The sequence below is a fragment of the Brachionichthys hirsutus genome, chromosome 1 (genome assembly GCF_040956055.1).
Source record: "Brachionichthys hirsutus isolate HB-005 chromosome 1, CSIRO-AGI_Bhir_v1, whole genome shotgun sequence".
NCBI lineage: Eukaryota > Metazoa > Chordata > Actinopteri > Lophiiformes > Brachionichthyidae > Brachionichthys > Brachionichthys hirsutus.
Window position 1 is genome coordinate 5,279,797 of NC_090897.1, and position 16,643 is coordinate 5,296,439.

At 43.8% G+C, this 16,643-nt stretch overlaps 1 protein-coding gene across 1 annotated transcript in view; it reads right to left on the reverse strand.

Moving 5' to 3' along the window:
* kiaa1549lb (KIAA1549-like b) overlaps positions 1–16,643 on the reverse strand; it is a 42,304-nt gene that overhangs the window by 13,332 nt on the left and 12,329 nt on the right. Inside the window, exons 2-7 of the mRNA XM_068741033.1 lie at positions 12,040–12,378; positions 8,455–8,949; positions 8,204–8,319; positions 4,022–4,241; positions 3,600–3,733; positions 2,842–3,010 (exon numbers count right to left, since the gene is read on the reverse strand). Coding sequence (XP_068597134.1) covers positions 2,842–3,010; positions 3,600–3,733; positions 4,022–4,241; positions 8,204–8,319; positions 8,455–8,949; positions 12,040–12,378 — 1,473 coding nt within the window. The remainder of the gene's footprint in view (positions 1–2,841; positions 3,011–3,599; positions 3,734–4,021; positions 4,242–8,203; positions 8,320–8,454; positions 8,950–12,039; positions 12,379–16,643) is intronic.

A 16,643-nucleotide genomic window follows, 5' to 3' on the forward strand; every position in this document is an offset into this window, starting at 1 on the left:
GCAAAATGCTTCATGCATTTTGTATAACTACTTATCCTGTGTAGGGCAGGAGCCTATCACATTCGCATCCAATTTAAAGTCACTAATTCACCAATATTGCACATTTCTGGCGGGGGCAAGGAAGCCGGAGCCTCCACATATGCAAAACGAATGGCAGACAAAGTGCAACAATCACTTCTGAGTGGTGCGAGGCCGTTTCCGTCAGAGCAGACTTCTGAGTGAGGCTCCCCAACCGTTAATTATTTACTGTGATAATTCGCTTTGAAGTGAGGCAGCCGCTGACGGCATCTGGTCACACCTCCTGTGAACAGAGTAATATCGCCGAGGTTGAGGCTACAAAACAGAACAGCAAAAATCACTGTCACACACTCGCTCATTCTTTTATGCCCCTGCCGGTCTCTGCTCCCTTGAAGTCCCCACTTGGTGCTTATAGTTGCCTTCCTCTGTTTCTCTGCTCCCCGGCTGAGTCATCCCACCTACAGGTAACTTCTCTTTGAAACTTAATCCAATCCCAACACAAACTGAGTTTTGAACTTGAGGCTCTAAAACAGAGCACCTCTTCATTTTTATTTGTGCCTCAACCACAACAGATATCTGTCCTCAGTGATTTTAATATATCCGAATACAGGACTAGGGAGGATTCCAAAAACCGGTACCTTAAATACCCACCAAATTACATACAGGTGCATGAACCTGTTCATGTTCTATCACTGTCATATTTTAGCTCAATAAATCAGATTTTGTTGAGAGTAGAAGTACAAGCTTCAAACGTCATGTACTCACGTTTATTGGAAAAAAAGACATCTACAGCATCGGGTAATTCATTAGCTTGTCGGATATGTTCATTGTCTGCAGTCTTGAATGATGCTGATCTTAATGAGCATTACCGGTAGTCAATATTCAGACACTTAATCACCGTGTATGTGAAATGTCCTAATTCCCTCATTAAGTTTCATTTGCTAATGCGGTATGTGATACTTTATATTATGTCTTATTACATGGCTTGTATACAAATCACCTGGTATTTCTCAATTATGCTCAATCTCACAATGCTGATATGTTTTATTTAGTCCAAATCTCTGCTGGTATTTCTTCATTGTATTCCTGTTATCCAGGTAGGGTGAAGTGAAAAGAATAAAAAAAACAAAATGTACAACCTCGGATCCTTCTGTGCTTTGTTCAGGTGGTCTTCAGCCACACCTAAATGCATCACATCTGCACCAATGCTGGAGTCAAATACTTCCCTTTATCCGTAACACGATAGGTCACTGAGTAGTCTAGAATGTCTCATTGAGAGAGAAACACACAGTTCCAGCCTCATGTTCACGTCACATAAAGGGCAAAGTAATCTATACAGATATGATCTTTCCATTCGCCACACTCTCACAGCACTTGACCCAACACGAACTTGTGGTTCTAAATTTGGCTGAATATAGTTTGGCCACTTACACTCTGGGACGTAAGAGAAGATATTTGGCCCAATTAGCCACTGGGTCAGCAAAGGAGGACAGGACAGTTAAAATGAAACATACTCTCAGGGTTGGGTTCAGCTGTGGAAATATAGGGAAGCCTTTTGCTTTACTTTGAACTCCTTGCTTAATCACGAACTCCGCTGTAATCTGGGAGCATGATCTTTCAGAGCCGGAGCTTCGCGTAGTGAAAAGTGGAACGTCTGGGGGGATTCAAGCACTAGAGCTAGTTAGCCACCCTTAAAATGAAGAGAATGGGAGCTAAATGTGCTCAAACAGAACCTCACCAGAGGGGCCTTCAAGCCTTGAGCCTCTTCAAATTCACAGATAAAGGAATACACTCCAGATTCTCCGTGGATGTGCTACTGGGTGTATTATATACATTCCCACCAGGCTCAAATAAGCTTGATGAGTCAGAGGTTTGGAGGCGCGGCACGTCATGCACTCAGGCGATTGGCAGCACTCACCCACTGCAGTCATATGTGGTCCTATGACCTATGTAGTGTAATAAATACACTGATCGCTTAGATAAACACATTTCAATTTTGTTATTTTATTATTTCTCATTATTTAATAGTATTTATATTTCTATAACACATCATTCTGATATTAGTACTACAAATAGCATGAGCAAACCCCGTACATTTCTCCATCCGGGATCATTAAAATACTCTAAAAATGATCAATCAAATTATTGTCATTTTATCTCACCTGCATCTGCTAATAATTTCCTCTGCCAAGCAGTTTAGACATCATTTCCATTCAGTGTGACGACGGGAACAGGCCGCCTCTTGGGAATCCACTGGGATACATAGATACTTAGGCACCCACTGAATCCCTGTCACTCTACATTTGCTTTTCCTCGAAGCACAACTCTAACACAAATGGAGCGCTCAGTTGAATTAGGCTAAGATTAAAAGCATGGGCTTAGCTGCGCATTTGCGTCAAATATCTTTAAAGAAACGACTGTGATCGTAAAAAGTAAAAGAATGGCAGCAAACTGAGAAACTGGATATTCCTGTTATTTACTGTTGCCTAGGGAAACCTTTCTGAGAATGTCCGGACTATGTAAGTACCAACATAAACATGGCTTTCTATAATTTTATTGCCTCGTCGATCACCCATTCCTTCATCCAAGCATTGTGAACCAAAGATGGCGGATTATTATGCTTTGTTAGACACTGGCTGACAACTTTACACGGAACTGCGTGCACAGTTCAGCACAAGGCATCTGTTCAGTCTGGCTTGTATTTTGAGCGCAGCTCATTCCCAAGAGACGACAAGAACTATTTCTCTTGTCTCATCTTGCTGTGTTATTGAATTTCTCCTGACTAACAGATTTCATTATTTCGCAAAGCAAATTGCAACTTACGTTCAGCAATGATAAGGGGCGGATAGAAGAGGAAGTAGCCCACCAGCTCAGCTGACAGCTGGCCAAGAAGGTTTGAGGCAGTGGTCCCATTAAGGATGGCAGTCCCATTCCTTACAATGTAAACCAATGACACAGCAGGCGAAGACGCTGCCTGGGAGACACTCAGTATCTTGGGAAGGAAAACAGGAAAGGTTCAGGTTAATTTGCTTTGCAGAATGCTGCGGATATAATTATATTTTAATCTGCAAATCTAAAATACGGGAATTAGCAAAGCATGGAATAAGCGCTAATAATATTGTCATATTTCATTCAAGCATAATCATCAAATTAGCTTTATTATCGGCTGCACTTAAATGTGGCAGCTCATTAAAATTAATGCAAACATCGCCTCTCTAAACATGCTTAATTTCCATCTCAGAAGCAGAACTAGTTCAGGAGGCAGAACCCAATGCACCAGGGGACGATCGTTCACAAATTGCATTAAGGTTTGCATCTGTTGCCAAATCACTTAAACCACATGATAATATTGATGTGTAGCAGGGGATAAAACTGCCAAAGTCACATTCACTCCAGTACGCTGCAAGCAGTATCCAGCAAACGCTGTTTAGCTTAGCTGCGGGATGCAGACAGGTCTTTATCCGGGTCAAATGTCAGTTCCTTTTTAATATTATCTGGAATACCAGCATTTGAGGCTTTACCATTACGACAGATCACCTACACAGAGGCAGGAGTGTAACACACCTGTCACAGTACTGTACCTGAACAGAGAGTCTGTTGTTGGTGTTGAGTACTTTGGCCTGTGCTTCAGAAAACACCTTCTCAAGCCTCTGTTCCATCATCTGAGAGAACCGACAGGACCGCAGATCATCACCTGCACCCACAAACTGCAGCACTGCAACACCAAACAGAATGAGTTACTCTTCACAGTGCTTAAATATAGTGATTCTGGATGTTTGATGTGTTCTGGAAGCATAGAATATGCTACTTAATACTGATCTCTAAATAAATACACATGCATTATTGTCCTTTTCTCCTTTGATGTGGTATCGCAAGATTTATTCTATTTTCCTTCAAAACAATCTTCATTTTCTAAATTGTTGTAGTGCACAATCACTAGGAGCAAAATAACAGGAACATCAAGCTCATCTCTGAATTATTGTTTGCTTTCATCCTGGCTGACCTGTTTTAAGCTGGAAGGCAGTGGCCGGGCCGGGTCTCCATGTTGCAACTGTAAGGGGCAGAGCCGTTACCATGGGGAGGTACTGCCGCAAGTCTGCAATCAGCTTATCACGGCCGTAGGAGTCCAACCCTTCGAGTACAACAAAGGGAGGATAGACAATGTCCCCTCCGGTCACATGATACGCCACTGTCATGTTGGGAGAACCAAAAACTGTCTCCATCTAAAAGAGGAAAGTGTACAAAGAACGGTGTCTCTGAAGAGCCCCATCAGTAGCTTTAACCATGTGGCCGGTCTGATTCTCAGCTATTATTTAACACCATAGTGCACGACTGCTCCGTCTGTTTAAAAGGGTCACCACTGAGCGTGGTCAAGTACCGCATGCCCAGCATGAGCAGTGCTTAAAAATGACAGTACACAGAGAAAACCCATCACCATCTTCACCTCCTCTGTAAAAGCCAATTTTGCGATTGATTAATGTGAAAGTCCTTTATAAGCCAATTAGACATTTTAGCACAGGAAAAAAGCAGTTGTGAAAATAAAGAAATCACTGACGGATTTATTCCATTTAGCAGCATCACCTACAGCACGATGATAATGTTCATGCTGGCTCACTGGGACACTTGTTAAAGCTATAAACAAGGCCTGTGGAAGTTGTTTATCTGAAGTGAGATTAACATTTATTATCATTCTATACTGGAAAATAAAAAAATGAAGAAAAAAAAGAAACAGATGAGGATACTTTTATGTTGGACGTGTTGTGACGTAAATTTAACAGGCAAAAGATATTCAGGGTATGACCCGTTGGGAAGGATCACAAGGTAACGTCTATCAGTCGTATTAGCAAGGGAGCAAAATGACAAGATATCGAATTGTACCGGATTGATGACGCACTTAAGTGCACATTTCAACCACTCACTAATGAAAGCATGAGCAACAAGAGAGTGATTACGGAAAGCAGCGATGTGAAGGGGAAAGCCGAAGGGAAGGGATGCCTGTTGGAAAGAGAATAAGATGAGGGAGACAAGGGAGGGACTGTCAAGTAGGGAGTTTGGGGACAGAGAAGCTTTATGATCCCTCACCTCTAAACCAAGAGACCAGAGGTATCAGAGTACCCTCAGGGGAAATGTACGTGTTGAGTAAAAGCGTGCCGTGACGCATACAAATTCACATCTGTCAGGAAGCTTTGGGTGAACTTGGGAACTTGAACGCTAATAATGACATATGAGGTGGAACTCTGTGAATGTAGGAGAGGTGAGGCCATGCAGGCCCCGTTATCTAGATCATCGGAAAGCCAGTGCTGACCTGATCCACTGGCTGAAGCGCTAAGCGCCTGCAGTCCCCACAGACAAGAGTCAACACTCTGCCTCTTCACAATTCAGCCTTGTTACGGAGTCGAATAAAAGAGCCCTTTATTATCACTTCATCCGCTCAGGCTTCCCCCCGTGTGAAAGTGTTATTAAGAGATTGCATTTCCAGCAAGCCGGAGTTTGGTAACACACGCTCACTAAGTTTATCTGATGGTTTCAAAGGCTGCTAAAAGATGAACCCAAATGGATCGCTTCCTTTGGAAAGTTTACGTCACAGGAGAGCGCCTCGCTCCGAGGCACAAAAATACTTTCCTTTTATCCTTTCTTCAAGCTTCCGAGTGGTTTAAGTCACATGGTTCAGCTCATTTGGTCTAGTCCTCATCATCTTTTTAGCATCAGCACCACGCGAAGGTCTCCGCCCAACCATTTATAACCTATAATTAAATTCCCCTTGCCAAATGCTTGCTTCTTATTGGGCGAGAAAGCAGTGGTGCTAAAAGGAACAGGACAGGAGTGCACCGAAGCAAGGCGCCTCCAGAGACAACAGCAAGAGAAGGGGGGGGGGGGGGACAAAATGTGAGTGCATTGACCTTCACATGGACAGGACACGGGCCCTATTCTCATTTATCTGATACTTCCATATTGAGAAATACAGCTCTTGTATTTCACAGGGTTGCAGACAAATAAAACACAGACAAAGACACACACACAGATGTACTTAACATTTGCCCAACACTGCAACACTCGGGGTAATCCAGCCCACTGGAGGGAAGGATTACTTTTTGTCACAGGAAAGGAATCCGACCCCTGCTAATCTATTTCCAAAATTCTGCTATCGTGTTTTTTTAATGTTTGTCTTATTCTTCAACTCTCTAACATTATTCCCTTTCTGTTTTACACACAACCCCCCCCCCCCCCCTCTAAGATCACGTTCCTAATTCTCACCAGTTGTATTTTAGCATCATTCCGAAGAGGTGCTCCTGATACAAAGGCGTACTGTGAGGAGGTATTACGGGCCTATTGGAGTGAGATAATGGTTCCGGCACACTGGGAGGCTTGATATGTTCCACAAAAGGCTAATCCGCAGACAGAGAGATCACTTTGTGTGCACTGGATCTGTTTGTGTCGTTATTGCAGGGGAAAAGCTCGGATTGGTTTTCTCCAGAGATAAAACAAATCCAGCATCTCTACTTTTCATGCAACAACACCTATGAAATGAAATATGTATTGATTCAAACAGAAGTAGGTCTCTTCTAATTATGCAAGAATTGGTGCAGCTCTCATCTGCAGCACCGTCAAAGTCCTAATCTACATCTTATCTTTACTCCAATATGTGACATCACCCATTTCCTTCTGGGACGGGCTTCAGCCAACCTAATTTCTATATTAATCCTCATCTCTTCCGCCTACATGAGGGTCCTTGGTGTAAATGTAATTTACGCCACACTAATAAGCCCTCAGATAAATAATTAGTGCTATTCGGTGTTCATCAGTGTTAGAAGATTGTTTGATTGTTTCGTACAAACAACAGTTTAATTCTATAAAAAGTCATATTTACAAAATAATACATTTTCTTTCATTCGTCTGCCCCACAAAAGGCTGTCTGAATAAATTTTACATATATATTTGCACTCGTATGGATATTAACGCTGCTTTAAGCCTTTTATTAGCAAGGTGTCTCAACAGGTTCTCATTCTACTCTACTGTATGTATTTAATGCTGATAGATGCCATCAAAATAAAATTATCAACTTGCATTTCACCTACTGTCCAGAAAATATTATGCTGTCTGTGCATAAACCAGCTATACTCAGTCTGAACATGACCTTCTTCATCCTAAAGTTACTTTTAGATAAATTGTGAATTTTTCTCAAGTTAAAGCCGAATTGAATCAGAGACCCTTATCATTGATCCTTATCATTTATTTTGTGTACTGCCGTCCTTGGCCAGGTCTCTCTAGTAAAAGAGACATTGGATCTCAATGGGACAAACCTGGTTAAATAAAGGTTAAATAAAAATGGAGAAAAAAAAGTCCAAACAGTATGCATCCAAGTCTACAGTAGGTAAAGTTGTCAGGACCCTGGGTGTGCTCTTTGAATCTAACCTATGGAGGAATGGTGCCAAAAATAGGATCATGCTTTTCCTTCCCGACATGTCGACTGCTGTAATGGACTTTTAAAAGGGTTAATCAGAGAACAATCAACATTAAATAATGTAGCTAGACAAAAACAACAACAAAAAACAGAAAAAGACGTTACTACAGGTTTGATGACCTTGCACTAGCTGATAATTTGATTTGGAAGTGATTTTAAGATTTTACTTCTTACTTCAAAGCCCTTTTATTGCCTCCATATCTGAACTTCTGAATTTACCGACAGCGGGCAGCCTGAGACCCTGAGCCAGGAACCTGCTCACTGTTCCCGGCTCACGCTTTAAGACTGAAGGGAACCAGGCTTTTGTCGTTGGAGCTCCTCAGCTGTGGAACGAGTTGAAATGCGCACTTGATGCGATAAACAGATTGTCGTTATCACACTATATCCAACAGTTGATGGTGGGAAACAAACCAAGCAGCGTAGCGCCAACTCAAGAAAGAAAAACAAGGCCGACGAACAAGGACATACTGCATGAGAAATATACAGGCTGATATTCCAGATAAAACTTGCCTTTAAGATATATTTTATGAGAAAGGTTATTCATTCATCATCGCCTCAGTCCTCAAGGATAAACTTAACATTAAGTAAGAACCAATACACATAAATGTTCATTTAAAAAAGCACTGCTGGGCGTATTTGACTGTATATGAATAAATGAATAAATCAATGTTGAATAAGAGCTGCCTTCTTCCTTTAATCAGTATTTATTGATAATAGTCTGACCTGAGCCTGGGCTGAACTATCATTCAGAGCTTTTCGGAGGCCCTGACTTAGTCCCCTTCGCAGGTTCTGCCTTTGAATGCTGTCCAGCCTGTTTCTTCTCACATAGATGGAAACGACTGAGAGATTTGGAGACAGAGATCCAGACAGACAAAACAAAATGAAAAATAGGAAACCAAAGATAGACACCAGACAACATGTTAGAACATTCATTTATGTTACTCTTTTAAGACCGTGGCAACAGAGGTTTTTACCTGTCTTAACCCACAATCGCTCTGTGATGTTGCACTGCTGCGGTGGAGCTTCCGTGGTGGTGGTAAAAGGGGAGAGAAACACAGCAGTGCCCTCCCTGGGAGCGCTTGTTCTGGGGAAAGGCGCAGTGAGTGCTCTCCTGCTGGTTTGAGTCCTGCTGGCCGTAGTGGCCGCCGCTCTCCGGGTCATTAGTGTGGGCCACGGTGTCGTTGTAGACTGCTGGGTTGCCGTGGTGACTCTTCGGGAAGACGCGGTGGTGTCAGGGATCTTAGGTTTGATGGATGAAGCTACTGTTGTGGCGGTGATCTTGACAGAGGCGGTTGTGTTGTCCTGTCGAGCGGGTAGAGGTGATACCTGAGATGTCCTCTCGGGGGGCCCAGCAGGAAGGGTCATCCTGACTGGTTGAGAGGGGGCAAGATTGGCCACGTTTTCTTCTTTGGGGAAAGGTCGAGCGACAGCTTGGGATTTTCCAGTCATTAACTCATCCGTCCCCGTCTCTGTAAGGACAACAGACGTCTCGGTCACTTCCTCCGAAGCTGTCGATAAGGTTGGACTTGATGATGAAGATGGGAACAGTGATGGCGCTGGTTTTAGAGAAACGGATGATGATGATGATGCAGCGGTTGCTTTGATTGACGTCACGGTGTCTGACTGTAATGTCGACGATGACAGAGGCAATGATGATGATGATGATGATGGCGCTAAGGAGGACAACTGAGAAGCGTTCGTGCTACTGTATGATAATGGCGTCTCAGGAGATGATGGCGATGCATGAAATGAGGAAGATGATGGCACCAGCTCTGTTGGTACGGCTAACCCCTGTGAATTCAAATCAGTTTCACTACCGCTGTTGTCACTGTCAAAAAAATGGAGTGCTGGGTTGTTTGATAGCTTGTCAGCAGAATCAAATGCATATTCGAGAGAGCCCACGTCTGCCAGAGGGGGGCTGTGCTCGCCGTTATCCACCAACGCAGGCGAAGACGCTGGTGAAGATCTTAGAGACTCAGTGGTTATGCGAGAGAGGGGCAGAGAGCGATTTGAATCCCATGCTGGTGGAGCAGTGGCGTTTCCAAAATGAAGACTAGCCGGGGACAAATTCAGACTCTGTTCTCCATCTCCTGACGTTCCTTTGACACGTGAAAAAGACGACAGTTCTACAACAGTCGGATGAGATGAGAATGGATCACTGCTCACTGCAGTTAGCTCAGTTGAATTCAATAGATGCACGCCGTGCTCGCGTCCATCTTTCAGCTTTAGATGTTCAAATGTTGCTCCATCCGCTGGCGCATGAGAATTTACCCAACGAAAGCCAGTATTAGCATTTCCTAATTCAGCAGAAGTGCTTTGAAAAGAGATGGACTCAGTAGATTTGGCCATAGCTTTAGTGCCAAAGCCTAAAATAGCACTCAATGAGCTTCTGCTATCTCTTGACGAAGCTGAATAAGGCATAGCCGATTGTGCACCGAGATAAAAAGTTAATTTATCAGCCTTCACATTGGTAGTTGATCCCCCGGAGTGAGGAGTCGAGTGTCTCTTCAGAGTGAGGATGGTGCCTGACCAGGAAGAGGAAGACTGCTCGTAACTGCCCATGGCCGTCACGTCGTCTTTGTGAGGAAGACTCGTAAGCGTTTTTGATGAAGCTTCAAAAGGTTCTGAAGCGAAAGGGATTCCAGTCGGAGATCCTTTGCTCGGACCTTCAGAGCCTTTATTCAAAACAAAGGAATCTCCTGTAGTCGTGAAAGGTGGAAACCGAGCTGTGAAATGCTCCAGAAGAAACCCCTTCTTGTTGAAGGTGGTGTCTCCGGTTACAGTCGACTTCTCATTCCCACCTAATGAGAGAGAAGCTGAACTCGTTGCACCGCTGCTGTGGAAGCTCTCCGTGGGCCTCTTTCCACGCGCCACGTGAACATTGCTGGCTGGTGTTGCTTTGCTGCGTTGACTCGCATCCGCTTCTAAAATCAAAGCCGTACTGCGACGGGCCGTGATATGCGCAGCGATTTCAATGGCGGACACGGTCTGATTACTCGGAGGTGGATTTAGAGCGGATGTAAAAGACTTGAGGGGAAACGTGTTTTCAGGTGATATTTGAAACGGCCGTTGTGAGGGGTCGATTTGAGAGGTTTCAGCTTGATCTGCAGTACTGTAGTCACTATCGGCTGACAGGCCTGCGTTACGATGAGGGTGGCTTTGGTAAGAGGAGTGCGAGAGATTTTTAGAAATGGTTTTATAGATGTCGTCCTTTGGTAGATTTCCTCTCAATGCTGAACCAGAAGCTGATACTGTCCTACTGCGGGAGGGAAATGTCGTCTTTGCCATCCACCATCCTGCAGGACCCCGAGTTCTGATACTGGGTGACGCTGTTAGAGTTAGCAAATGAGGCGAGTCGGCCTCTGATTGGGAGTAAGCTGGGCTTTTTCTGGTGATCAGATGAGGAAGGAAACCAGGAGTGGACTGCAGCCTTGGCTGAGTGCGTGAATGCGACCCACTGAGGTGAGTGTCTACAGAGTTTAACCCTTCGGTGGCCTCTCTTTTGTTGCCGCTTATGTTGTTGGAAGGCATTCCGAGGCTGCCGTGACCCCCTGCCATCGCTAAATCACTAGTATTAGATAAATGCTCTGAGGACACTGTGCTAGAATAGATAGGTGTTATATCAGTGGGTGCAGATTCAGAAAGCGACTGGGAGGACTCTGTGGAAACCGATCCGGTGTCTCTGAACGTCGCCGCTGGGGACACAGTTGGACGTGTGACATGCGAACCGAGAGGCGACGTGACTGGCGAAGTGTGACTATCTGTACTTGCTGTGTGACTTAACATCCGCTGGGTAACAATACTAAAAAATGAATATGTTTCAGAATAGGTAGACCCCACTGCTGATGCTGGATCTTGGAAAGCTTCCTGTTGCCTTTTGACAATGTGACTGTTGGGAAACGAGTTTCTCATTTCAATATTAGGCGTAGAGTTAATAATTCGGTCGTGGCCTTCTGACGGTGTATAGAGGATTTCTAAAAGCTTTTCTCTGTGGTGTGGAGTAGAATATGATGCATGCGCGCTAGTTGCTGGTGCCTTGATGATTTTTGTGCTTGTGCTCCTTGGGTATGTTCCGCTTAAACCGTTTATTTTATCTGCTGGTGAGGATAATGAGTGTTTTTTCACCTCATTGATCCTTTCAATGCTGGCTTCACTCGGAAAGCTTAACAGTGTGTTTGCCGTGCTTTGCAGACTCTGTGTGACAGCTGATAGGTCAACATGCGAATGAGTGGAGACTCGTCTGGCTGTTGGATTGTCTTTCCAATCTAGAGACCCTGCCGGTGATGATGTTTGCTGGCCAAGGCTGGACGCAGTCTTTTGACTCTGAGATGACGAAGCAGCTTTCTTTATCCACCCGGTGGAAGATGGTAGAGAAAAGAAATATGCCACAGATGATAACACAGAGGAGGAGGATGGTGCCGATGAGGGTGAAGAAGATGGTGCTGCTGGTAAGCCATCTGTGTCTCCATCTACATAGGACACGTATGATGGCTGAGAGACAGTTGATGCCATTATAACAGCCTGAGGTGTGGTGGTGTGTTGACGATTAGAAGTCAGACCTGAGCTGGTGAGTAGGAGCTTGTCCCCCGCAGACGACGACGAAGAGGACTTCTCTGAGTCATGGCTGGATCTATATGAAGGCCATTGGGTGATATGGGTCGCATCCCTGGTGATTGTCGGTGAGGTTTGATCAAGGTTCACCGGATTTCGGGCAGTTCCTGCCATGACATTTAAGACAGACGAAAAGGCCGGCTGCCCTGATAAGTTTCTGCCTTCAGAATCTGAGAAAGGCACCTCCTCCTCCACCACCGACAGGTCAGCTAATGGGTGAGGAGTAGCTGTTGCTGTGGGGTAGCTTTGTAGAGATGAGAAGCCAGAGGCATCATCGGTGGATTTTTCTGTCAACAGGAAAGAAAAGGAAAAAAGTCAGATTAATAACAGAAAATATACTAATTCTATTTCTGGTGCTATGAATCTGATTCGTTCAGCCGGGGGCGATGGTGGCGCAGTGGTTGAGAGGGTCGTCCTATGATCGAGAGGTTGGCAGTTCGATCCCCGGGCACATGTGTACATGTGTGTGCACTGTCGTTGTGTCCTCAGGCGAGACGCTTCACCCACATTGCCCGGGCGCATGCGCACGCTGTGACCAGCAGCGGGCTACAGTTGAAGTGTAACTGCTGTAAACCAATTCTACCTTCGGGTACAAATAAAGTCACCTTACCGCCTTACCTTTCATTTATAGAAGGCATTATGAAGGGGTTCTTTACTGAAGAGAGGAATAGGTCTAAATTCCAGTTATATGGGAGCCAAACAAAAATTAGATTGCCAAAGCAGTGTGCAGATTCCTTCAGCCTGTGTGTCAGCAGAATTCCCTTTGCTAAACATGACAGATTGCCGTAAGACAAGCATGTAAGGGAATGGCTTCAAAATATGCAGCTTTTTAGATACTTGAATTATCTACCTGGAATAAATACGAGGGTCATAATTAAGCTGTTACACGTCCAACAAATCATTAATTGACTTCCATCTAATTTCACTAAGGTGAAACAAAATCAGAAAAATACTGAAATGTACACAACATCCCAGTTTTTGAGGCATAAACACCTCTTTCTAAGAGCAGACATTTATGTATTCCCAAAGGAGAGGAAAGAGACAATCTTCAAAGTGGAACAAATGGAATTATTCAAGAGATGGAAGCCGTGTGCACACAAGTATAGCTAAAGATAACACTACTTCTAAGAGCAAACAACGCAGTCATGTTGCAATGTTTCATGGCTTTGCTGAAATTATGCCTCTGCAAAAGGCAGAGAGGTTGACAAAGATGTGGACTTTTGCATCACAGGAACCGGAGGGGGTCAATGTGCCAGCACAGCCAACATGGAGGTGCCGCTCATCCATTCCAGTCCTGTCTTCACATTTTATTCCTGCACAGCCTTGACACATAGGGCTCCCTCTATCCATTTATAAAGCTTTGCAGTTCTGTCAAGCCTCTCGCCTCCTCAGCATCTTTTCCCTGCCGTAGTAAACCCGGCTATTCATCTCCTTCAAAGTTGGAGGGACATTAGCAGGAGAGGAAAATTTAGGGGAAACGTGTACCTGGACTTCAAAAGGATACTTCAATAATCACAAGTCAGTCATTTTTACTCATGGTGATGTCTGAGTTGGCATAAATGAATTCAGTTTGAACATAAAACTTACGTTTCAAAGACATTTTGCTGCATTTGAATGCATGTTTTTTGAATTGCACACATGATGATTAGCCTGAGGCGATGTGCGCTCACACAGGGGGGCACAGAAAAGCTATAAAAAAAAAAAAATTATATATTCCCCATACGTTAAATGAGGAATGAAATAGAATCCAATTTATATAAACTCCCAAAGGTCACAGGTCACTAATTCTTAATACATTCTTAAATGTCACGCATATCCCAGGGAACTGCTGTAATGTTTTTTTGTTTATTTATTTTTGTCAAAAAGAATAAATCTCAAACATTTCATTAACTGCAGACATTAATTTCTCAAATAGGGTTCCTTCATGCTCTACAAGTTATCCCATTGAATTCCCTTTTCTTCAAAAGATCACTAATGTGCTAAAATGTGATTAGAGGAATTGCTATAATGCTGTGATTCTTAATCCACACTTAGCAACCGGTGCAATAAAACAATGACTGGAAAGAATAGAAGGGAAATGTATTTTAGAATTCACAAGAGCTCCCGAATAACAAGGGAGTTATGTCGAGCTTCAAGGTCATAAGAAGGAGAGTCAGTTAAGTAAGAACTTCCTGGCCTCCTACCTCCCTCCCTCGTTTCGAGAGCGCAGTAGCAACACAAATTTGGGTGAGAAGGGCAGAGGCCAGCACGAGAGGAAGTGCGAGTCCACCTGTGGTTTGCCACCTGCTCCGACGAGTGGAGCGTATGGGAAGATTTTAACAATGGATGAGAGAGAACAACAAATAATCAGAGAGAGAGAAAGTGATAGAGAGACAAAGCGTGGCAAAAAAGTCAACGGAGGATGGCATGCAGCAGCAGGAGACGTCCCCCCAAGGCCAGACGTCCCACCAAGACCAGACTGGCACGAGAATGAGGACATGTCTCTGAGGTCTTTTCCAACACAAGTCATCCACCGGCATGATTTCTCCCTTGAATGCAGTCACATTACTAGAAGTAATCCTAGCTGAAAAATACTTTTTTAGTCTTACATAGCGGTAATTAAATTTGACTTTAGGTTATGACAAACAGTGCTAGGTAGAACTAAAGCTTTAATGGAGAAAAATGACCATTTGCAATTGTTAGAATAATCATTATATTCTATGTGTGTTTTTTATACTCTTTATAATTAACTCATACATGGAGTCGACATATAGTATCTGTTTTTGATGTGAACCAGACTGGGAGTGCAACTTGTGATAAGGAGGAGAAAGGAAAGTGGGGACAGAGGTTCCCCTACATATATCACAGAGTGGGGCACTGTGTGTTTTCTTATCTTGTGTAGGAGGGGTAATTGACGTAATTAACAACTCTTGTTAAATGCCCAATGCACCATGTTACGTGGCTCTTTGCTCAAGCTACGGAGCAAGAGGCCAGATGTCTGCTTCCGGCTGCACATGCGAGCATTAGTCAATAAACGTTTAACGATGAGACCAACTCAAATGTGTTCTGGTATTAAACTTGGAGCTGCCAAAATAAAGCACCAAAGAGGGCGAGGGGAAAATGTCGCCCTTTAACACTGTATGAACAAGTAAAAGGAATAAAACATTTACTTTAGCCCGAATTGCAATAGGAATTGCTTGTGAGTGTTTTTTGCAGCCTTGTGCTGTGCAGCCAGACATTGACTGGTCAATCCCATAAAATATCAATTTTAGTGTCAATTTCAACATTGGGGGGGGCAATATGTCACAACGAATTATGGTGTGTATCAAACCATCCTATATATCTAAACATATGGACACAAGTTCATCGTAAAATCTTCTGCAGCCAGCGTCCACAAACCGCTGAATTTAACTCTTCGCCTCTGCAGCCAAGGCTGCCTTTGAGCCCCCAGAACACAGACCTGCAACTGCCAGGGCTTCTGCTGCTGCCCCACTTACACGCTGCGTCTCCTTTTGCTTTGAGCTGCATCTGTTCCTTTGTATATGGAAAATGGTAAACAAAAGAGTAAAAAAAAAAAAAAAAGAATCCCTGGAACCACAGAAACAAATTTAAAAAGTCTTCTGATGAGTTTCTTCTGTGTTTTTGGATGTTTGCAAAACGGCACCATAGAGCTGCTCAAGGCTGTTGTCTTTGTATCGAGATTTTAAAGAAGAGTTTTGGTAGTGAAGCGGAGGGAAGTCTGAGAACAGAGGACAGGACAATGTACTGCGTGTACCGCTGTGTGTTCTTTTTGTTTTGTCTCTGTTTACAGGCATCCTGCCTGTGCAGGGCGAGAGGAGGAGAGCGACACTGATGCCAAGCACTGCTGAGTTGACAGTATGGATGGGAGGGATGATTTCACACACACACACAGCGCTATGCTCCTTTATTTTTATTTTTTATTTTTTTCAGAGGGTGCAAACAGCACCGCAGGCTGAAACACGCATCAGCTGTCTGGAGCACAGCCCAGCGGACACTTAAGCCTGCAACCACACAGAGATGTGCGATTATTGAGCCTTTTACTCACTGCTTCCTTCTCATAAGGGAATTATAGGCTGGATTTGGATCCCATTTGGCAGTTTGTCTGTGGCAAAGATGCAACATTTGAATATTATTATTCAATTGAGGAAAAAATGGCCCCTGTGACTGTTTATTATATATTTTTGTACAGAATCAAAATATATATTATTATGGGATAATAGGATCATAGGATATACAATAGTAATATTGTATATATGGTATTAAGTTAGCTCCGTGATGAACCGGCGGCTTGTCCAGGGTGTACCACGCCTCTTGCCCGCAGACTGCTGGGATAGGCTCCAGCAACAGCCACGGCCCGATCACGGGTAAAGCGGTCAAGGAAACCGATGGATGGGTTATGAAGTTGTTTTTAAAACAAATTGTGGAGAACACAATGACAATCGTGTCTTCATGGTAATGCTGTCATAAATCTGCTCATCACGTTCTGCCCTGCTCTCTCGCTCTGAAATCCAGTCAGCCTATCAACCGACACGAGAGCGCCTCGTCTTTCTCA